The sequence below is a fragment of the Pseudophryne corroboree genome, chromosome 6 (assembly GCF_028390025.1).
Source record: "Pseudophryne corroboree isolate aPseCor3 chromosome 6, aPseCor3.hap2, whole genome shotgun sequence".
Lineage (NCBI taxonomy): Eukaryota > Metazoa > Chordata > Amphibia > Anura > Myobatrachidae > Pseudophryne > Pseudophryne corroboree.
The window spans coordinates 117,843,893-117,867,780 of record NC_086449.1 but is presented as its reverse complement, the minus strand read 5'-3'; the positions used below and the strand labels follow the sequence as shown (position 1 = coordinate 117,867,780).

The window sequence follows — 23,888 nt, the reverse complement described above, 5'->3', positions numbered from 1 at the left end:
CTTAAGACCCTTCTGGCAGAAATGGACATTGCGTTTACTCTAGAGCCCAGCAGGCAAATGTCCCTCTGGGCATCCCGCATATATAAGACCGCGTCCTTGATATGTGCCAGGGTCATTAGAACAGAGTCCCTGTCCAGGGTATCTAACTCCTCAGACAGAGTATCCGTCCATGCTGCTTCCGCACTACACATCCAGGCCGAAGCAATTGCTGGCCTCAGCAGCGTACCAGAATGTGTGTAAACAGACTTCAGGATAGCTTCCTGCTTTCTATCCGCAGGATCCTTTAGGGCGGCCGTATCCTGAGACGGCAGGGCCACCTTCTTAGATAAGCGTGTCAACGCCTTGTCTACCCTGGGGGAGGATACCCTGTCCGTTGGCGGGAAAGGATACGCCATCAGCAATCTCTTGGAAATTACTACCTTCCTATCAGGGGAATCCCACGCTTTTTCACATAATTCATTCAATTCATGTGACGGGGGAAAAGCCACTTCTTGCTTTTTCTCCCCATAAGTATAAATCCTCTTGTCAGGGACAGGATTTTCCTCAGAAATGTGTAACGCATCCTTCATTGCCACAATCATGTAGTGGTTGGCTTTAGTCATTTTATGCTGCAACTTTGCATCATCGTCATGGACACTGGAATCAGATTCCGTGTCGACGTCTGTGTCAACTAACTGGGATATTGGGCGCTTTTGAGACCCTGACGGCCTCTGCGCTGTGGGAGCAGGCATGGATTGAGACCCCGACTGTCCCAAGGCTACAGCTTTATCCAATCTGTTATGTAAGGAGCTTACATTATCATTTAACACCTTCCACATATCCATCCAATCAGGTGTCGGCCCCGTCGGGGGCGACACCACATCTATTTGCACTTGTTCTGCCTCCACGTATCCTTCCTCATCAAACATGTCGACACAGGCGTACCGACACACCGCACACATACAGGGAACGCTCTGACTGAGGACAGGACCCCACAAAGGCTTTTGGGGAGACAGAGAGAGAGTATGCCAGCACACACCCCAGCGCTATATAACCCAGGGATTACACTGTACCTTAGTGTTTACCCAGTAGCTGCTGTTTCTCTGACGTCCTAAGTGGATGCTGGGACTCCGTAAGGACCATGGGGAACAGCGGCTCCGCAGGAGACTGGGCACAACTATAAATAAAGCTTTAGGTCTAACTGGTGTGCACTGGCTCCTCCCACCATGACCCCCCTCCAGACCTCAGCCAGTTAGAATCTTGTGCCCGGCTGAGCTGGATGCACACTAGGGGCTCTCCTGATCTCCTAGAAAGAAAGTATATTTAGGTTTTTTATTTTACAGTGAGATCTGCTGGCAACAGACTCACTGCAGCGAAGGACTAAGGGGAGAAGAAGCGAACCTACCTAACAGGTGGTAGTTTGGGCTTCTTAGGCTACTGGACACCATTAGCTCCAGAGGGATCGACCGCAGGACCCGACCTTGGTGTTCGTTCCCGGAGCCGCGCCGCCGTTCCCCTTACAGAGCCAGAAGCAACGAAGAGGTCCGGAAAATCGGCGGCAGAAGACTTCGGTCTTCACCAAGGTAGCGCACAGCACTGCAGCTGTGCGCCATTGCTCCTCATGTACACCTCACACTCCGGTCACTGATGGGTGCAGGGCGCTGGGGGGGGGCGCCCTGAGGGCAATATATGACACCTTGGCTGGCAAATCTACATCATATATAGTCCTAGGGGCTATATAGATGTAAAATTACCCCTGCCAGTATTCCAGAAAAAGCGGGAGAAAGTCCACCGAAAAAGGGGCGGGGCCATCTCCCTCAGCACACTGGCGCCATTTTTCCCTCACAGCTCCGCTGGAAGGAAGCTCCCTGGCTCTCCCCTGCAATCTGAACACTACAGAAGGGTAAAAAAGAGAGGGGGGGCACTAAATTTAGGCGCAGTATAGATATATATATAAGATATATAAAAAAGCAGCTATAAGGGAAAACACTCATTTATAGTGGGATCCCTGTGTTATATAGCGCTCTGGTGTGTGCTGGCATACTCTCTCTCTGTCTCCCCAAAGGGCTTTGTGGGGTCCTGTCCTCTGTCAGAGCATTCCCTGTGTGTTTGCGGTGTGTCGGTACGGCTGTGTCGACATGTTTGATGAGGAGGCTTATGTGGAGGCGGAGCAAATGCCTGTAAACGTGATGTCACCCCCTGCGGGGTCGACACCTGAGTGGATGGTGCTGTGGAAGGAATTACGCGACAGTGTCGACTCCTTGCATAAAAGGTTTGACGACATACCTAATGTGGGACAGCCGGCTTCTCAGCCTGTGCCTGCCCAGGCGTCTCAAAAGTCATCAGGGGCTCTAAAACGCCCGCTACCTCAGATGACAGACACAGATGTCGACACGGATACTGACTCCAGTGTCGACGACGATGAGACTAATGTAACTTCCAGTAGGGCCACACGTTACATGATTGAGGCAATGAAAAATATGTTGCACATTTCTGATGTTACCCCAGGTACCACAAAAAAGGGTATTATGTTTGGAGAGAATAAACTACCAGTAGCTTTTCCTCCATCTGAAGAGTTAAATGAAGTGTGTGAAGAAGCGTGGGCTTCCCCTGATAAAAAGCTGGTAATTTCTAAGAGGTTACTAATGGCGTACCCTTTCCCACCAGAGGATAGGTCACGCTGGGAAACATCCCCTAGGGTGGATAAAGCGCTCACACGCTTGTCAAAGAAGGTGGCACTACCGTCTCCGGATACGGCCGCCCTGAAGGAATCTGCTGATAGAAAGCAGGAGGCTATCCTGAAATCTATATATACACACACACACAGGTGTTATACTGAGACCGGATATTGCTTCAGCCTGGATGTGCAGTGCTGCTGCTGCGTGGTCAGATTCCCTGTCAGAAAATATAGATACCCTAGACAGGGACACTATATTGCTAAACGTAGAGCATATAAAAGATGCACTTTTATACATGAGGGATGCACAGAGGGATATTTGCCGGCTGGCATCCAAAATTAGTGCAATGTCCATTTCTGCCAGGAGAGGGTTATGGACTCGGCAGTGGACAGGAGATGCAGATTCCAAACGACACATGGAAGTTCTGCCTTATAAGGGTGAGGAGTTGTTCAGGGATGGTCTCTCGGACCTCGTTTCCACAGCAACAGCTGGGAAGTCTACATTTTTACCCCATGTTCCCTCACAACCAAAGAAAGCACCGTATTATCAGGTACAGTCCTTTCGGCCCAATAGGGGCAAGCGGGTTAAAGGCGCGTCCTTTCTGCCCAGAGGCAGAGGTAGGGGAAAGAAGCTGCAGCATACAGCCAGTTCCCAGGAGCAAAAGTCCTCCCCCGCTTCCTCTAAGTCCACAGCATGACGCTGGGGCTTCACAGGCGGAGCCAGGTACGGCGGGGGCCCGTCTCAAATATTTCAGCAATCAGTGGGCTCGCTCTCGGGTGGATCCCTGGATCCTTCAAGTAGTATCTCAGGGGTACAAGCTGGAATTCGAGACGTCTCCCCCCCCCCCCGCCGTTTCCTCAAATCTGCCTTGCCAACCACTCCCTCAGGCAGGGAGGCAGTGTAACAGGCAATTCACAAGCTGTATTCACAACAAGTGATAGTAAAGGTGCCCCTACTTCAACAAGGAAGGGGTTACTATTCCACAATGTTTGTGGTACCGAAACCGGACGGTTCGGTGAGACCCATTTTAAATTTGAAATCCTTGAACACATATATAAAAAAATTCAAGTTCAAGATGGAATCGCTCAGGGCGGTTATTGCAAGCCTGGACGAGGGGGATTACATGGTATCACTGGACATCAAGGATGCTTACCTGCATGTCCCCATTTACCATCCTCACCAGGAGTACCTCAGATTTGTGGTACAGGATTGTCATTACCAATTCCAGACGTTGCCGTTCGGTCTATCCACGGCTCCGAGGGTCTTTACCAAGGTAATGGCCGAAATGATGATACTCCGAAAGAAGGGAGTTTTAATTATCCCGTACTTGGACGATCTCCTGATAAAGGCGAGGTCCAGAGAGCAGTTGTTGGTCGGGGTAGCACTATCTCGGGAAGTGCTACAACAGCACGGCTGGATTCTAAACATTCCAAAGTCACAGCTGGTCCCTACGACACGTCTACTGTTCCTGGGGATGGTTCTGGACACAGAACAGAGAAAAGTGTTTCTCCCGGAGGAGAAGGCTAAGGAGCTGTCATCTCTAGTCAGAGGCCTACTAAAACCAAAACAGGTGTCGGTGCATCACTGCACGCGGATCCTGGGAAAAATGGTAGCTTCCTACGAAGCGATTCCATTCGGCAGGTTTCATGCAAGAACCTTTCAGTGGGACCTGTTGGACAAGTGGTCCGGATCGCATCTTCAGATGCATCGTCTGATAACCCTGTCTCCAAGGACAAGGGTGTCTCTGCTGTGGTGGCTGCAGAGTGCTCATCTTCAAGAGGGCCGCAGATTCGGCATACAGGACTGGGTCCTGGTGACCACGGATGCCAGCCTTCGAGGCTGGGGGGCAGTCACACAGGGAAGAAACTTCCAAGGACTATGGTCAAGTCAGGAGACTTCCCTGCACATAAATATTCTGGAACTAAGGGCCATTTACAATGCCCTAAGTCAGGCAAAACCCCTGCTTCAAAACCAGCCGGTACTGATCCAGTCAGACAACATCACGGCGGTCGCCCATGTAAACCGACAGGGCGGCACGAGAAGCAGGACGGCGATGGCAGAAGCCACAATGATTCTCCGATGGGCGGAAAATCACGCACTGTCAGCAGTGTTCATTCCGGGAGTAGACAACTGGGAAGCAGACTTCCTCAGCAGGCACGACCTCCACCCGGGAGAGTGGGGACTTCATCCAGAAGTCTTCCAACTGATTGTAAACCGTTGGGAAAGGCCACAGGTGGACATGATGGCGTCCCGCCTAAACAAAAAGCTAGAAAAGTATTGCGCCAGGTCAAGAGACCCGCAGGCGATAGCTGTGGACGCTCTAGTGACACCGTGGGTGTACCGGTCGGTTTATGTGTTCCCTCCTCTTCCTCTCATACCAAAGGTACTGAGGATAATAAGGAGAAGAGGAGTAAGAACTATACTCAGCGTTCCGGATTGGCCAAGAAGAGCTTGGTACCCGGAACTTCAAGAAATGATCTGAGGACCCACGGCCTCTGCCGCTCAGACAGGACCTGCTGCAGCAGGGGCCCTGTCTGTTCCAATACTTACCGCGGCTGCGTTTGACGGCATGGCGGTTGAACACCGGATCCTGAAGGAAAAGGGCATTCCGGAGGAAGTCATTCCTACGCTGATTAAAGCTAGGAAAGAAGTAACCGCAAACCATTATCACCGCATATGGCGAAAATATGTTGCGTGGTGTGAGGCCAGGAAGGCCCCAACGGAAGAATTTCAGCCTGGCCGTTTCCTGCACTTTCTACAGTCAGGGGTGACTATGGGCCTAAAATTGGGTTCCATTAAGGTCCAGATTTTGGCTCTATCGATTTTCTTCCAGAAAGAACTGGCTTCACTACCTGAAGTTCAAACTTTTGTTAAGGGAGTGCTGCATATTCAGCCCCCTTTTGTGCCTCCAGTGGCACCTTGGGATCTCAACGTGGTGTTGGATTTCCTAAAGTCACATTGGTTTGAGCCACTTAAAACCGTGGATTTGAAATATCTCACGTGGAAAGTGGTCATGTTGTTGGCCTTGGCTTCGGCCAGGCGTGTATCAGAATTGGCGGCTTTGTCATGTAAAAGCCCTTATCTGATTTTCCATATGGATAGGGCAGAATTGAGGACTTGTCCCCAGTTTCTCCCTAAAGTGGTATCAGCGTTTCATCTGAACCAACCTATCGTGGTGCCTGTGGCTACAAAAGACTTGGAGGCTTCCAAGTTGTTGGACGTAGTCAGGGCCCTGAAAATATATGTTTCCAGGACAGCTGGAGTCAGAAAGACTGACTCGCTATTTATCCTGTATGCGCCCAATAAGTTGGGTGCACCTGCTTCAAAGCAGACTATTGCTCGCTGGATCTGTAGTACGATTCAGCTTGCACATTCTGCGGCTGGACTGCCGCATCCTAAATCAGTGAAAGCCCATTCCACGAGGAAGGTGGGCTCTTCTTGGGCGGCTGCCCGAGGGGTCTCGGCTCTTCAACTTTGCCGAGCAGCTACTTGGTCGGGGTCAAACACATTTGCTAAATTCTACAAGTTTGACACCCTGGCTGAGGAGGACCTAGAGTTTGCCCATTCGGTGCTGCAGAGTCATCCGCACTCTCCCGCCCGTTTGGGAGCTTTGGTATAATCCCCATGGTCCTTACGGAGTTCCCAGCATCCACTAGGACGTCAGAGAAAATAAGAATTTACTCACCGGTAATTCTATTTCTCGTAGTCCGTAGTGGATGCTGGTCGCCCATCCCAAGTGCGGATTGTCTGCAATACTTGTATATAGTTATTGCTTAACTAAAGGGTTATTGTTGAGCCATCTGTTGAGAGGCTCAGTTGTTATCATACTGTTAACTGGGTATTGTATCACGAGTTATACGGTGTGATTGGTGTGGCTGGTATGAGTCTTACCCGGGATTCAAAATCCTTCCTTATTGTGTCAGCTCTTCCGGGCACAGTATCCTGGCTGAGGTCTGGAGGGGGGTCATGGTGGGAGGAGCCAGTGCACACCAGTTAGACCTAAAGCTTTCTTTATAGTTGTGCCCAGTCTCCTGCGGAGCCGCTGTTCCACATGGTCCTTACGGAGTCCCAGCATCCACTACGGACTACGAGAAATAGAATTACCGGTGAGTAAATTCTTATTTTTTATATATATATATATATATATATATATATATATATATATCTCTGCGCCTAAATTTATGTCTCCCCCCCCCTCTCTTTTTTACCCTCTATTGCACCTGTATACTGCAGGGGAGAGCTTGGGGAGCGTCCTTCCAGCGGAGCTGTGAAGAGAAAATGGCGCTGGTGTGCTGAGGAAGAAGGCCCCGCCCCCTCAGCGGCGGGCTTCTGTCCCGCTTCTCATGTGTAAAAATGGCGGGGGCTCGCATATATATACAGTGCCTGACTGTATATATGTATACTTTTGCCATCAGGTATCTTAATTGCTGCCCAGGGCGCCCCCCCTGCGCCCTGCACCCTACAGTGACCGGAGTGTGTGGGTGTGCTGCGGGAGCAATGGCGCACAGCTGCAGTGCTGTGCGCTATTTTAAGTGAAGACATAAGTCTTCTGCCGCCGATTTCGATGTCTTCTTGCTTCTACTGCTTCTGTACTTCTGGCTCTGCGAGGGGGACGGCGGCGCGGCTCCGGGAACGGACGATCAAGGTTAGGTACCTGTGTTCGATCCCTCTGGAGCTAATGGTGTCCAGTAGCCTGAGAAGCGCAACTTAGCTGCAGTGAGTAGGTTTGCTTCTCTCCCCTCAGTCCCACGTAGCAGAGAGTCTGTTGCCAGCAGAAGCTCTCTGAAAATAAAAACCTGACAAAATACTTTCTTTTCTAGCAAGCTCAGGAGAGCCCACTAGGAGCACCCAGCTCTGGCCGGGCACAGATTCTAACTGAGGTCTGGATGAGGGGCATAGAGGGAGGAGCCAGTGCACACCAGATAGTACTGAATCTTTCTTTAGAGTGCCCAGTCTCCTGCGGTGCCCGTCTATTCCCCATGGTCCTTACGGAGTCCCCAGCATCCACTAGGACGTTAGAGAAAATTTGGGACCACAGCTTCCCAACCTCTGAGACTCGCGTCCGTCTGAGAATTAGCCAATTCCAGACGCCGAACATTTTCCCTGCGGTGATTGTGTATTTGGAGCCACTAGAGTAGTGATACTCCGACCCTTGAAGCCAACCGCACTATCTGATGAATCTGTAGATGCGTGCAATCCAGGTGACAATGACATGAGCGAACTCTTGCGAACTGGAGTCCGTTGAAAGACGCCACCCTCCTTCCTAACAGTCGAATGCCCAAATGGATGGAGACTGGTCGTGGAATGTGTACTAACTGTACGCAAAGACAAACCCTTTGTGTGTTATGTTCAAACAGGTAAATCCGTTGATCCACGGAATCATTCCTATGCATGAATCCTTTGTTACGGAATGAGGCTTGATTACTTTAGGTTGACAATCCAACCGTGCTGAACGACGCCATTGTACGTTAGTAAGACACGTTGCAGGAATAAGCGTTGAGACAGAGCTTTGTTGAGCAGATTTACAAAGCACGGAACTGTTATCAGTCTAAGGAATCTGAGATGAGCTATCATGACAGCCAATACTTGTGACCACCCGAGGCGCCGATACGAAGCCAAACGGTAGCGCCTGAAAGTGAAAATGGTGTCTACTGCAAAACATAAGTAGGCTTGATGCGTCTAAGTACTGTTGTTTGTGGAAAGCCAGAACTACCAACTGCAGGTAGTTCTTTTGAATATGTAGTAAACTACGTACTGATAGACCTCTCTTAGGGTCAGTATCAAACTGAAGAACATCCTGCGTTTGTATCACTGTCTGCAGATCCGCCGTCTTGTCTTCTGACCCAGGCAGACCTGAATTGCAAATTGCAATGGTAGAAGACAATCGACCTGTATTATGAAAGCTGAGAACCCAAAATTGCAGATTCACCCAACTGTGGACGCCCACAACTGACGATCGGTGATGGTCTGGAAACACATTATGGCACTTGCCTGTCAGTGGGCTTAGCGTTCTGTAAAAGCCACTGAAAACCTGGTTAACGATGCCTTGAAGTAAGCGTCAGTACCCTAACCGTATACGTGTTGACGACAATTAGTGGTTTGTTGAAACCACGTCTTCTACCACATATCCTGTATGTGGATGTTTTTGTAGCACGGCCTGAAAAGGATTGAGGTGTAAAGACTATATCCTGAGTATTCTAATCAGGAATTTGTGTAGACAATGGCAGGAAATTAGATGTCTGTCCAAGACAGGACAAAACCTGTAGCCAGTGTAAGGTAATGCTTCAGACTTCGTTCTGTTAAGAACATAGCGAAAGTGCACGTCGTGCCGCAACTAGTGAAGCTGAAAGGAAACTAAACTGGCCGACGTCCACAGAAGCTGTACCTAGATATTGAGCAGATTCACAAGTGTGATCAGCGAGAAGTATAAGGTGTTCTACTTGGAGGGCAAACGTGAACTGAATTGCCATGCCAATTCCGTCTTGTTAACCCAAAACCCGCACCAAAGCAGGGCTAAGCAACACCCCTACTGCTGTACCCAGGGCAAAGACGCTCTAGTATCCCCCAAAGAGGATCGGCTTGAGTCCGTATTCGTCTGAGCTGCTTAGTAAGATATGCTGAATATGGAAAACACACCAGAGTTCCCTGTTTAGCCACCATACCGCATTATCGGGAAAAACGGTCTCCAGTTTTCGTTGAGAACCTGACGTACTGCCTGTTAATTATCAATGGCCGGCTGTGATATGAGGGCTGGCATTGAATAGACAGAAATCAACCTAGCTGAAACTGTCAATTTTTAAGACAAATAATAACAAAGTCTCCCCAGGCAGTATACGCGTGGTATGTGCAGTCGTATTTGTTCGACATACTGTCTGACAGACATTGCAGCGAAGCTGCTTGTTTACTTTACATTAGCATACCTCCCAACATGACCCTCTCCAGGAGGGACAGAATGCTCTGCTCCTGGACTTTTCTCTTAATTTATGATTGCCATCACCTGTGCTGAAACACCTTTCTTATCCATTAACCTGTTCAACACAGGTGCTGCCCATCATAAATGAAGATGGAAGTCCAGAAGCAGAGCATTGTGTCCCTCCTGGAGAGGGTCATGTTGGGAGGTATGCATTAGACGCACTCATTATTTACATTGACCAGTAAGCCCAGAAGGACAGACCAGTACCGTGCTTAGTATCACGTAAGGCAGGTGTGTATGAATCCACATTACAGTGCACGTGTTTAACCTACAAAAGTGAAACTAGGTGTACAAAACCAATAAAATAAAAATTCCTAACAACACCCCGGCTCCTCCAGAGTCCTAATGTTGTAGTGCAGCCACTTCCTGGGAAGAAGCAGGAAGTACTGTTAAAATGGTGTCCGCCATGTGCTTGCCATTGCAAGATAAGTGTATTGATACATACTCATGATGTAGCCATATACAAAGACCCATATATATATATATATATATATATATATATATATACACATATACAAACGTACTTTTGGAAATATATATCCAGAAATATACACACATATCCATATAGATATACATATATACCCCTATATATACATCTTTACAGGTAACATAGCCTTACAGTGCCCAGCAGTCCTGAAAATCACTGACCCCCTCACAGGCTTAATAGCCTGAGCTGTTTGCTGCCTTAAATGCAGCTTAGTTATGGGGCCTCCCTGCGGGCATTACTCACCCCCCCCTCTCCCCGCGATCTCCCTTCTCAGAGACGGACCGCGGCAGCAGTGAGAGCTGTCCGCGGTCAGCCTTTCACCTCTCCCCCCTCTGCATACAGAGCCGCTGGAGCCGCCGTTCGCGGCTCCGGAGCTCTGGCGGGTAGCGGCTAGCAGAAGCTAACCGCGGGAGGGAGGGGGGGGGAGCGGCGTCCAGGGACTGGGGAGCACGGGTATGGGAGCGGACGGCCGGGAAGCGGCGGCAGCTTGGCGCCCAGTGGCGGCTGCTGTGCAGTCCGCGGCTGGGCAGTGGAATACAGCCAGTGAATGGTGGCTTGGCGCCCAGCGGCGGCTGCTATACAGTCCGCGGCTGGGCAGGCAGGAGGTGTTGTTGTGAACTTTGTCCACTTGCTTGGCGCCCAGCGGCTGCTGCTGTGCAGTCCGCGGCTGGGCAGGAGGGTGCACGGTATATAGTGTGTATAAAAAAAATAAGACATAATGTCCCCACATAGCGCCCCTCACCCCCTGCATATAACGCAAGTGAGCGGCGGCAGTGTGAGCTGCCTAACCGCTCATTACCTGTACCAGGGGAGGCTATCACGGGCTTCTGAACTAAGCACGGTCCAGCTTCTCTGTGCAGCCTGAGGCTGCAATCAGCTCTGCTGATTGTGGTCAATGGTGGGGCCCTTTTCATGGGCACCGGCAGACCATCTGCTGCTGTTCTGCAGCACCCACCATCCTGGACCCCACTTCTCTGATAAGTTGGGAAGGGAGTGGGTAGAAAAAACTAAAAATAAACTTGCTTGAAGAATCGAAGGACAATCCTGTCCAATGTACCTTCCGACTAGAGGCACAGAAAAATACTGAAGGGTTTATGGGAGTATGGAGGGGGTGACCAGTTACTAATTAAAATATTTAAATGTGCCATTTCCGGCTACGCCCCGTCCATATCCCAAGAGTACTCCAGTGACCCCTAGTGGATGAAAAAGAAATATAGAATGATGTATACTTTATCTTTGTGATTCAGCATGAATCGTAGATGTGCGAAAAAAACGCAGTTTCTCTGACATGTGGGGGACGCCCAGCACAGGGCATGCCCTACATGCCGGCTCCAATCCCCCACCCGCCGGTCTCATGCAGCCGCCACGGCCCGCCCTGCAAAAAGTCCGGACACGACTGCGTTGTGCGGACTGCACCCCCCAGCACCGATTTGATGCCCATTTAATGCCACCTCCCGCCCCGCAAATGCCTCTGCCTCTCAGTCAGGCAGAGGCGTTCGCACAACTGCCACGTGGAGTGTGGCTGCTGCGCGTCCGCACACTTAACAGGGCTTCAGCATGTGAATACATTTGCACCTGCGTTCCATGGTGATTAGTCTGCAAGCAAATATATTGCTGCTAAAAGGGTAGTTTCTGTTTCTTGATCCACATCAGTGTTCAGAGTTAAGCAGTGACATTAACAGCTATAATGTGCTTTACACAGACGCCCTGAGATACAAGGAACGTGAGACCCTGCTCTGCTACATTTACAAATATTATTTTTACCACATTTTAGTTATAGACTAAACCCCTGCTACCTGCACATTGGGGAGGCAGGTATATTGTGTCTGCACTAGTGTTCATGAGAACGCAGACGGTCCTTTATCTAGGAAAACGTGATATTACTGAGATATAAAATGAATGGTTGGGCTGTGTTCACAGAACCACCAGCATGTGTCGTGTTCCTTGTGAGGGGTATGAGGATATGCCACATGCACTGAAAGTCCTGAAGAGAATTCTAACAAAGACAGTCACCTTGTTGGGCAGATGTACGGCGTTCCCTACCTTCCTGCCTGCCAGTGCATGATTGTGTGCATACCCCCGATGGAATATCCTTCCCCTTGTCCCAGCTGTTTTATAAGAAAGCCTGACATGCAGTATGACTAGCATTAATGTTACCATTCTCTCTCTGCTTCTCATCTTTACAGACATTTGACTGGTCCTGGCTGCCTCCCCAAGAAGAGGAATTAGCAGGCTGTCGGATCACAGCAACGTGAGGCTAATCTGCAGCGATAGACAATTACAACAATCTGTGCCTTTTACCCTCCTCTGTGTAGGACTTCATATCCTATTACACTTGGCCAAATAAGACCTTTCTACTGTCTGGATGTATGTAGAGAGGATCAGTATAGTGTTGCCTGTTTTAATTATATATATATATATATATATATATATATAAATTATACTACTTCATTAACTGGGAGTTGAATCTTTTATGATATACTGGTGAACTGTCTGTATGGGCATTGGCATGTAATCCCGGCGTATGGGATGCCGGCGGTCACAATACCAGCGCCCGCATTCCGATGGTCAAGATACCGACGGGGCGAGGTAAGTATTTTAACTTTGCACCCATTCACCCTCCCTAACCTCCCCTGAGTTCCAAAACCTGACCCATGCCCTTTCAGTAAGCCTAACCTTCCCCCCTTAGTGCCTAAACCTGACACATCCCCATCCACCCCCCCACCCCCGATGGTGTCTAACAGCCACCTCCCCGCAGCCTAACCCTAACACCGACCCCGGCAGGCTAGTCCTCAGCCTAACCCTAACCACTCCCCCTTCTCCACGACACGCAGCCAAACCCTCCCGGCTATACTTACCTTCGGAATTCCGGCGTCTGGACTCTGACCTGTTCTGGATTCCAGCGTCGGTGTTCTGACTGATGTTGGGGTTACGGTGTTGGTATTTCGGCTGCCGGGATCCCAACAGCCGCTATCTTAAAAGTATACCACTGTATGTTCTGTTGCACTGTCTAGGTACCTCCTGTGATAATTATTTTTATTGTGTATACAGAAGTTCAGTCACTGGTTGCTAAATATTGATTCTAGAAATGTACAGTGACATCTGCAGGCAGTTAGCTGTTACTGCACACCGCAATATTGTTTAACCTCATGCCTCAATATGGTCAAACATGCAAAATATCCATCCATTTCTCTTACGTCCTAGAGGATGCTGGGGACTCCGTAAGAACCATGGGGTATAGACGGGCTCCGCAGGAGACATGGGCACTATAAAGAACTTTTAGTATGGGTGTGCACTGGCTCCTCCCTCTATGCCCCACCTCCAGGCCTCAGTTAGATTTTGTGCCCAGAGGAGATAGGGTGCATTACAGATAAGCTCTACAGAGTTTCTCTAAATAAAGAATTTTGTTAGGTTTTTTATTTTCAGGGAGCCTGCTGGCAACAGGCTCCGTGCATCGTGGGACTGATGTGAGAGAAGCAGACCTACTTAAATGATAGGCTCTGCTTCTTAGGCTACTGGACACCATTAGCTCCAGAGGGAGTCGGAACGCTGGTTTCACCCCGCCGTTCGTCCCGGAGCCGCGCCGCCGTCCTCCTCGCAGAGCCAGAAGATAGAAGCCGGGTGAGTATAAGAAGAAAAGAAGACTTCAAGGCGGCAGAAGACTTCAGATCTTCATTGAGGTAAGCGCGCAGCGGTAACGCTGCGCGCCATTGCTCCCACGCACTACACACACAGTACAGGCACTGATGGGTGCAGGGCGCAGGGGGGGCGCCCTGGGCAGCAATAAACCTCGGGTATGGCATATCAGGAGGCATTAGGCTGCGGAGGCAGTAAATGGAGAGATCCCCCGCCATTTTTTTTCATATGGAACAGCGCCATTTTCTCCACAGAACGCTGCAGAGAAGCTGGCTCCCCGGACTCTCCCCTGCTGAACTCTGTGACAGAGGGCTGGAAAAGAGGGGGGGGGGGGGCATTTTCAAGGCGCAATGAGTGTATCACACATTGATTGGTGATAAAAGCGCTATCTGGGTTATTTTCCAGTATCTGTAGGCGCTGGGTGTGTGCTGGCATACTCTCTCTCTGTCTCTCCAAAGGGCCTTGTTGGGGAATTGTCTCCTTATAGATATATCCCTGTGTGTGTGGGGGTGTCGGTACGTGCGTGTCGGCATGTCTGAGGCGGAAGGCTCGTCCAAGGAGGAGGTGGAGCGAATGAGTGGTATGTCTCCGTCGGCAATGCCGACTCATGAATGTATGGACATGTGGCATATGTTAAATGCAAGTGTGGCCTCATTACATAAGAGACTGGACCTGGCAGAGTCCAGAGAAAAAGCTGGGGGTCAATCCACGGATTGGGCTGGGTCACAGGGCCCGTCGGGGTCTCAAAAACGTGCCCTATCCCAAATAGCTGACACTGATACCGACACGGATTCTGATTCCAGTGTCGATTACGATGATGCAAGATTGCACCCAAGGGTGGCAAAGGGTATTCAGTGTATGATTATTGCAATGAAAGAGGTTTTGCATATCACAGATGACCCCTCTGTCCCTGACACGAGGGTGCGCATGTATAAGGAGAAGAAACCTGAGGTAACCTTTCCCCCTTCTCATGAGCTGAATGAGTTGTTTGAAAAAGCTTGGGAAACTCCAGATAAAAAAACTGCAGATTCCCAAACGGGTTCTTATGGCGTATCCTTTCCCTGCTCAGGACAGGGTGCGTTGGGAATCCTCTCCCAGGGTGGACAAAGCTTTGACGCGCCTGTCCAAGAAGGTGGCGCTTCCGTCTCCGGTCACGGCAGCCCTCAAGGATCCTGCTGATCGCAGACAGGAGACTACTTTAAAGTCTATTTATGCGCATACAGGTGTTTTGCTCAGACCGGCAATAGCATCGGCATGGGTATGTAGCGCAGTTGCAGCATGGACAGATACCTTGTCAGAGGGCCTTGATACCCTAGACAGGGATACCATTTTATTAATATTAGCCCACATTAAAGACGCAGTCTTATTTCTCTGACGTCCTAAGTGGATGCTGGGGACTCCGTAAGGACCATGGGGAATAGCGGCTCCGCAGGAGACAGGGCACAAAAGTAAAAGCTTTAGGATCAGGTGGTGTGCACTGGCTCCTCCCCCCATGACCCTCCTCCAAGCCTCAGTTAGATCTTTGTGCCCGGCCGAGAAGGGTGCAATCTAGGTGGCTCTCCTAAAAGAGCTGCTTAGAGTAAAAGTTTTGTTAGGTTTTTTATTTTCAGTGAGTCCTGCTGGCAACAGGCTCACTGCATCGAGGGACTTAGGGGAGAAGAAGTGAACTCACCTGCGTGCAGGATGGATTGGCTTCTTAGGCTACTGGACACTAGCTCCAGAGGGACGATCACAGGTACAGCCTGGATGGGTCACCGGAGCCGCGCCGCCGACCCCCTTGCAGATGCTGAAGAGAGAAGAGGTCCAGAAATCGGCGGCTGAAGACTTCCCAGTCTTCTTAAGGTAGCGCACAGCACTGCAGCTGTGCGCCATTGCTCTCAGCACACTTCACACCAACGGTCACTGAGGGTGCAGGGCGCTGGGGGGGGGCGCCCTGGGCAGCAATGAAAGTACCTATACTGGCTAAATATACATCACATATAGCCTCTGGGGCTATATGGATGTATTTAACCCCTGCCAGGTTGTCAGAAAAACGGGAGAAGAAGCCCGACGAAAAGGGGGCGGGGCCTATTCTCCTCAGCACACAGCGCCATTTTCCCTCACAGAACTGCTGGTGGGAAGGCTCCCAGGCACTCCCCTGCACTGCACTACAGAAACAGGGTTAAAACAGAGAGGGGGGGCATTTTTGTGGCGATATTATTACATATTAAGATGCTATAAGGGAAAACACTTATATAAGGTTGTCCCTGTAAAATTATAGCGTTTTGGTGTGTGCTGGCAAACTCTCCCTCTGTCTCCCCAAAGGGCTAGTGGGGTCCTGTCCTCTATCAGAGCATTCCCTGTGTGTGTGCTGTGTGTCGGTACGTGTGTGTCGACATGTATGAGGACGATGTTGGTGAGGAGGCGGAGCAAATTGCCTGTAATGGTGATGTCACTCTCTAGGGAGTCGACACCGGAATGGATGGCTTATTTAGGGAATTACGTGATAATGTCAACAAACTGCAAGGTCGGTTGACGACATGAGACGGCCGGCAAACCAATTAGTACCTGTCCAGGCGTCTCAAACACCGTCAGGGGCTTTAAAACGCCCATTACCTCAGTCGGTCGACACAGACACGGACACTGACTCCAGTGTCGACGGTGAAGAAACAAACGTATTTTCCATTAGGGCCACACGTTACATGTTAAGGGCAATGAAGGAGGTGTTACATATTTCTGATACTACAAGTACCACAAAAAAGGGTATTATGTGGGGTGTGAAAAAACTACCTGTAGTTTTTCCTGAATCAGATAAATTAAATGAAGTGTGTGATGATGCGTGGGTTTCCCCCGATAGAAAATTAAAGGCGCTCACACGCTTATCAAAACAAGTGGCGTTACCGTCTCCAGATACGGCCGCCCTCAAGGAGCCAGCTAATAGGAGGCTGGAAAATATCCTAAAAAGTATATACACACATACTGGTGTTATACTGCGACCAGCGATCGCCTCAGCCTGGATGTGCAGCGCTGGGGTGGCTTGGTCGGATTCCCTGACTGAAAATATTGATACCCTTGACAGGGACAGTATTTTATTGACTATAGAGCATTTAAAGGATGCATTTCTATATATGCGAGATGCACAGAGGGATATTTGCACTCTAGCATCAAGAGTAAGTGCGATGTCCATGTCTGCCAGAAGATGTTTATGGACACGACAGTGGTCAGGTGATGCAGATTCCAAACGGCACATGGAAGTATTGCCGTATAAAGGGGAGGAGTTATTTGGGGTCGGTCCATCGGACCTGGTGGCCACGGCAACAGCTGGAAAATCCACCTTTTTACCCCAAGTCACATCTCAGCAGAAAAACACACCGTCTTTTCAGCCTCGGTCCTTTCGTCCCCATAAGGGCAAGCGGGCAAAAGGCCAGTCATATCTGCCCAGGGGTAGAGGAAAGGGAAGAAGACTGCAGCAGGCAGCCCCTTCCCAGGAACAGAAGCCCTCCACCGCTTCTGCCAAGTCCTCAGCATGACGCTGGGGCCGTACAAGCGGACTCAGGTGCGGTGGGGGGGGTCGTCTCAAGAGTTTCAGCGCGCAGTGGGCTCACTCGCAAGTGGACCCCTGGATCCTACAAGTAGTATCCCAGGGGTACAGATTGGAAATTCGAGACGTCTCCCCCTCGCAGGTTCCTGAAATCTGCTTTACCAACGTCTCCCTCCGACAGGGAGGCAGTATTGGAAACAATTCACAAGCTGTATTCCCAGCAGGTGATAATCAAAGTACCCCTCCTACAACAAGGAAAGGGGTATTATTCCACACTATATTGTGGTACTGAAGCCAGACGGCTCAGTGAGATCTATTCTAAATCTGAAATCTTTGAACACTTACATACAAAGGTTCAAATCAAGATGGAGTCACTCAGAGCAGTGATAGCGAACCAGGAAGAAGGGGACTATATGGTGTCCCTGGACATCAAGGATGCTTACCTCCATGTCCCAAATTACCCTTCTCACCAAGGGTACCTCAGGTTCGTGGTACAGAACTGTCACTATCAGTTTCAGACGCTGCCGTTTGGATTGTCCACGGCACCCCGGGTCTTTACCAAGGTAATGGCCGAAATGATGATTCTTCTTCAAAGAAAAGGCGTCTTAATTATCCCTTACTTGGACGATCTCCTGATAAGGGCAAGGTCCAGAGAACAGTTGGAGGTCGGAGTAGCACTATCTCAAGTAGTTCTACGACAGCACGGGTGGATTCTAAATATTCCAAAATCGCAGCTGATTCCGACGACACGTCTGCTGTTACTAGGGATGATTCTGGACACAGTCCAGAAAAAGGTGTTTCTCCCGGAGGAGAAAGCCTGGGAGTTATCCGAGCTAGTTAGGAACCTCCTAGAACCAGGCCAATTGTCAGTGCATCAATGCACAAGAGTCCTGGGAAAAATGGTGGCTTCTTACGAAGCGATTCCATTCGGCAGATTTCACGAAAGAATTTTTCAGTGGGATCTGCTGGACGAATGGTCCGGATCGCATCTTCAGATGCATCAGCGGATAATCCTGTCTCCAAGGACAAGGGTGTCTCTTCTGTGGTGGCTGCAGAGTGCTCATCTACTAGAGGGCAGCAGATTCGGCATTCAGGACTGGGTCCTGGTGACCACGGATGCCAGCCTGAGAGGTTGGGGAGCAGTCACACAGGAAAGAAATTTCCAAGGAGTGTGGTCAAGTCTGGAGACTTCTCTCCACATAAATATACTGGAGGTAAGGGCAATTTACAATGCTCTGAGCCTAGGAAGACCTCTGCTTCAAAGTCAACCGGTGCTGATCCAGTCGGACAACATCACGGCAGTCGCCCACGTAAACAGACAGGGCGGCACAAGAAGCAGGAGGGCAATGGCAGCAAGGATTCTTCGCTGGGCGAAAAATCATGTGATAACACTGTTAGCGGTGTTCATTCCGGGAGTGGACAACTGGGAAGCAGACTTCCTCAGCAGGCACGACCTCCACCCGGGAGAGTGGGGACTTCATCTGGAAGTCTTCCACATGATTGTGAACCGTTGGGAAAGACCAAAGGTGGACATGATGGCGTCCCGTCTGAACAAAAAACTGGACAGGTATTGCGCCAGGTCAAGAGACCCTCAGGCAATAGCTGGGACGCTCTGGTAACACCGTGGGTGTACCAGTCGGTGTATGTGTTCCCTCCTCTGCCTCTCATACCCAAGGTACTGAGAATTATAAGAAGGAGAGGAGTAAGAACTATACTCGTGGCTCCGGATTGGCCAAGAAGGACTTGGTACCCGGAACTTCAAGAGATACTAAGAAGGGACTTGCTTCAGCAAGGATCATGTCTGTTCCAAGACTTACCGCGGCTGCGTTTGACGGCATGGCGGTTGAACGCCGGATCCTAAGGGAAAAAGGCATTCCGGAAGAGGTCATCCCTACCCTGGTCAGAGCCAGGAAGGAGGTGACCGCACAACATTATCACCGCATTTGTCGAAAATATGTTGCATGGTGTGAGGCCAGGAAGGCCCCCACGGAGGAATTTCAACTCGGTCGATTCCTACATTTCCTGCAAACAGGAGTGTCTATGGGCCTCAAATTGGGGTCCATTAAGGTTCAAATTTCGGCACTGTTGATTTTCTTCCTGAAAGAATTGGCTTCAGTTCCTGAAGTCCAGAAGTTTGTCAGGGGAGTACTGCATATACAACCCCCTTTTGTGCCTCCAGTGGCACTGTGGGATCTCAACGTAGTTCTGGGATTCCTAAAATCACATTGGTTTAAACCGCTCAAATCTGTGGATTTGAAATATCTCACATGGAAAGTGACCATGCTGTTGGCCCTGGCCTCGGCCAGGCGAGTGTCAGAATTGGCGGTTTTGTCTCACAAAAGCCCATATCTGATTGTCCATTCGGACAGGGCAGAGCTGCGGACTCGTCCCCAGTTTCTCCCTAAGGTGGTGTCAGCGTTTCACCTGAACCAGCTTATTGTGGTACCTGCGGATACTAGGGACTTGGAGGACTCCAAGTTGCTAGATGTTGTCAGGGCCCTGAAAATATATGTTTCCAGGACGGCTGGAGTCAGGAAAACTGACTTGCTGTTATCCTGTATGCACCCAACAAACGGGGTGCTCTTGCTTCTAAGCAGACGATTGCTAGTTGGATGTGTAGTACAATTCAGCTTGCACATTCTGTGGCAGGCCTGCCACAGCCAAAATATGTAAATGCCCATTCCACAAGGAAGGTGGGCTCATCTTGGGCGGCTGCCCGAGGGGTCTCGGCTTTACAACTTTGCCGAGCTGCTACTTGGTCAGGGGCAAACACGTTTGCAAAATTCTACAAATTTGATACCCTGGCTGAGGAGGACCTGGAGTTCTCTCATTCGGTGCTGCAGAGTCATCCGCACTCTCCCGCCCGTTTGGGAGCTTTGGTATAATCCCCATGGTCCTTACGGAGTCCCCAGCATCCACTTAGGACGTCAGAGAAAATAAGAATTTACTTACCGATAATTCTATTTCTCGTAGTCCGTAGTGGATGCTGGGCGCCCATCCCAAGTGCGGATTGTCTGCAATACTCGTACATAGTTATTGTTACAAAAATCGGGTTATTATTGTTGTGAGCCATCTTTTCAGAGGCTCCGCTGTTATCATGCTGTTAACTGGGTTCAGATCACAGGTTGTACAGTGTGATTGGTGTGGCTGGTATGAGTCTTACCCGGGATTCAAAATCCTTCCTTATTGTGTACGCTCGTCCGGGCACAGTATCCTAACTGAGGCTTGGAGGAGGGTCATGGGGGGAGGAGCCAGTGCACACCACCTGATCCTAAAGATTTTACTTTTGTGCCCTGTCTCCTGCGGAGCCGCTATTCCCCATGGTCCTTACGGAGTCCCCAGCATCCACTACGGACTACGAGAAATAGAATTATCGGTAAGTAAATTCTTATTTTATGAGGGACGCTCAAAGAGACGTTGGGCTGCTGGGTTCCAGAGCCAATGCGATGGCTATTTCTGCGAGGCGAGCTCTATGGACCTGCCAATGGACGGGTGACGCAGACTCCAAAAAACATATGGAGGTTTTACCTTACAAGGGTGAAGTGTTGTTTGGGGAGGGGCTCGCGGACCTGGTTACCACAGCTATCGCGGGTAAATCTACATTTTTACCTTTTGTTCCCCAACAGCAAAAGAAAACTCCACAGTATCAGATGCTTTCCTTTCGGTCGCTTAAGGCCAGAAGAGGTCGGGGCTCCTCTTTCCTTGCCATGGGTAAAGGTAAAGGGAAAAGAACACCTGCGTTGGCTAGCTCCCAGGAGCAAAAGTCCTCCCCAGCTTCTACAAAATCCACCGCATGACGCTGGTGCTCCCCTAAGGGAGTCCGCACCGGTGGGGGCACGTCTTCGACTTTTCAGCCACATCTGGGTTCTTTCAGAAGTGGATCCTTGGGCAATCTAAATTGTTTCCCAGGGCTACAAGCTGGAATTCGAAGAGGTGCCCCCTCGCTGATTTTTCAAGTCGGCCTTGCCAGCTTCACCACCGGAAAGGGAGGTGGTGTTAGCTGCAATTCAAAAGCTGTGTCAACAGCAGGTGGTGGTCAAGGTTCCCCTGGTTCAACAGGGAAAAGGGTATTATTCAACCCTGCTTGTGTTCCCGAAGCCGGATGGTTCGGTCAGACCAATTTTAAATCTGAAATCCCTAAACCTGTACTTAAAAAAGTTCAAATTCAAGATGGAATCGCTCCGAGCGGTCATTTCCAACCTGGAAGGGGGGGATTTTATGGTGTCACTAGACATAAAGGATGCATACCTTCATGTCCCCATATACCCTCCTCATCAGGAATACCTGAGATTCGCTGTACAGGACTGTCATTACCAGTTTCAGACGTTGCCGTTTGGGCTTTCCACGGCCCCGAGGATTTTCACCGAGGTAATGGCAGAGATGATGGTACTCCTGCGCAGGCAGGGAGTCACAATTATCCCATACTTGGACGATCTCCTGATAAAGGCGAGATCGAGAGACAAATTGCTGGAGAGCGTATCGCTCTCCTTGAAAGTGCTGCAACAGCACGGTTGGATTCTCAATCTGCCAAAGTCACAATTGGTTCCAACGACTCGGCTATCTTTCCTAGGCATGATTCTGGACACGGAATGAAAGCGGGTCTTTCTCCCATTGGAAAAAGCCCAGGATCTCCAGAACATGGTCAGAGACCTGCTAAAACCAAAAAGAGTGTCTGTTCATCAATGCATTCGAGTTCTGGGAAAAATGGTGGCAGCCTACGAGGCCATCCCCTTCGGCAGGTTTCATGCGAGGACTTTTCAGTGGGACCTTCTGGACAAGTGGTCCGGGTCTCATCTACAAATGCATCAGAAAATAACCCTGTCCCCCAGGGCCAGGGTGTCTCTCCTGTGGTGGCTGCAGAGTGTTCACCTTCTAGAGGGTCGCAGGTTCGGAATTCAAGACTGGGTTCTGGTAACCACGGACGCGAGCCTCCGAGGATGAGGAGCAGTCACACAAGGAAGAAATTTTCAAGGAATATGGTCAAGCCAGGAGGCTTGCCTACACATCAACATACTGGAATTGAGGGCCATATACAACGGCCTGCAACAAGCGGAGACTCTTCTTCGGGGCCTTCCGGTTCTGATTCAATCAGACGTCACAGCCGTGGCTCATGTAAACCGCCAAGGCGGGACAAGGAGCAGAGTGGCGATGGCGGAAGCCACCAGGATTCTTCGCTGGGCGGAAAATCACGTAAGCGCTCTGTCAGCTGTCTTCATTCCGGGAGTGGACAACTGGGAAGCAGACTTCCTCAGCAGACACGATCTCCATCCAGGAGAGTGGGGACTTCATCAAGAAGTTTTTGCAGAGATAACAGGTCTTTGGGGAATTCCTCAAATAGACATGATGGCGTCACACCTCAACAAGAAGCTTCGGAGGTATTGTGCCAGGTCACGGGACACACAGGCAGTAGCAGTAGACGCCCTAGTGACACCATGGGTGTTTCGGTCGGTCTATGTGTTTCCTCCTCTTCCTCTCATCTCAAAGATATTGAGACTCATAAGACTAAAGAGAGTGCAGGCAATACTCATTGTCCCAGATTGGCCTCGAAGGGCCTGGTACTCAGATCTTCAGGAAATGCTCACAGAAGATCCGTGGCCTCTTCCTCTCAGGGAGGACCTGTTACAGCAGGGGCCATGTGTGTTCCAAGACTTACCGCGGTTATGTTTGACGGCATGGCGGTTGAACACCGGATCCTAGCTGAGAAAGGTATTCCGGAGGAAGTCATCCCTACTCTCATCAGGGCTAGGAAAGAGGTGACGGCTAAGCATTATCACCGTATCTGGAGGAAATATGTATCTTGGTGTGAAGCCAAGAATGCTCCTACGAAAGATTTCCATTTGGGCCGAATTTCTCCACTTTCTACAGACAGGAGTGGATATGGGCCTGAAGTTAGGCTCCATTAAGGTACAGATTTCGGCCCTATCTATCTTCTTTCAGAGGGAATTGGCTTCTCTCCCAGAAGTCCAGACGTTTGTGAAGGGAGTGCTGCATATCCAGCCCCCCTTTGTGCCCCCAGTGGCACCGTGGGACCTCAACGTGGTCTTAAAATTCCTGAGTTCTCACTGGTTTGAACCTCTTCAAACAGTTGAATTAAAAATTTTCACGTGGAAGGTGGTCATGTTATTGGCCTTGGCATCTGCAAGGCGGGTGTCAGAATTGGCGGCCTTGTCCCACAAGAGCCCCTATTTGATTTTCCATGTAGATAGAGCTGAGTTGAGGACGCGTCCTCAATTTTTGCCTAAGGTGGTTTCTTTTCATATGTACAAACCTATTGTTGTGCCTGTGGCTACGGGGGACTGAGAGGACTCCAAGTCCCTGGATGTAGTCAGGGCCTTAAAGATTTATGTAGCCAGGATGGCTAGGGTTAGGAAAACAGAGGCTCCTGCGTTGGCGCTCCTGCTTCTAAGCAGACTATTGCTCGCTGGATCTGTAACACGATTCAGCAGGCTCATTCTACGGCTGGATTGCCGTTACCAAATTCCGTAAAGGCCCACTCCACTAGGAAGGTGGGCTCTTCTTGGGCGGCTGCCCTAGGTATCTCGGCATTACAGCTTTGCCGAGCTGCAACTTGGTCGGGTTCAAACACCTTTGCAAAATTCTACAAGTTTGATACCC

The 23,888-nt window shown here is 50.0% G+C and overlaps 2 protein-coding genes across 2 annotated transcripts in view; both read left to right on the top strand.

The window, feature by feature from the left end:
• The window catches only part of IKBKB (inhibitor of nuclear factor kappa B kinase subunit beta), a 131,938-nt gene extending 119,382 nt beyond the window's left edge, over positions 1–12,556 (top strand). Inside the window, exon 22 of the mRNA XM_063931741.1 lies at positions 12,304–12,556. Coding sequence (XP_063787811.1) covers positions 12,304–12,372 — 69 coding nt within the window. The 3' untranslated portion in view covers positions 12,373–12,556. The remainder of the gene's footprint in view (positions 1–12,303) is intronic.
• VDAC3 (voltage dependent anion channel 3) overlaps positions 1–23,888 on the top strand; it is a 524,928-nt gene that overhangs the window by 321,854 nt on the left and 179,186 nt on the right. The gene's annotated exons all lie outside the window — the stretch shown is intronic.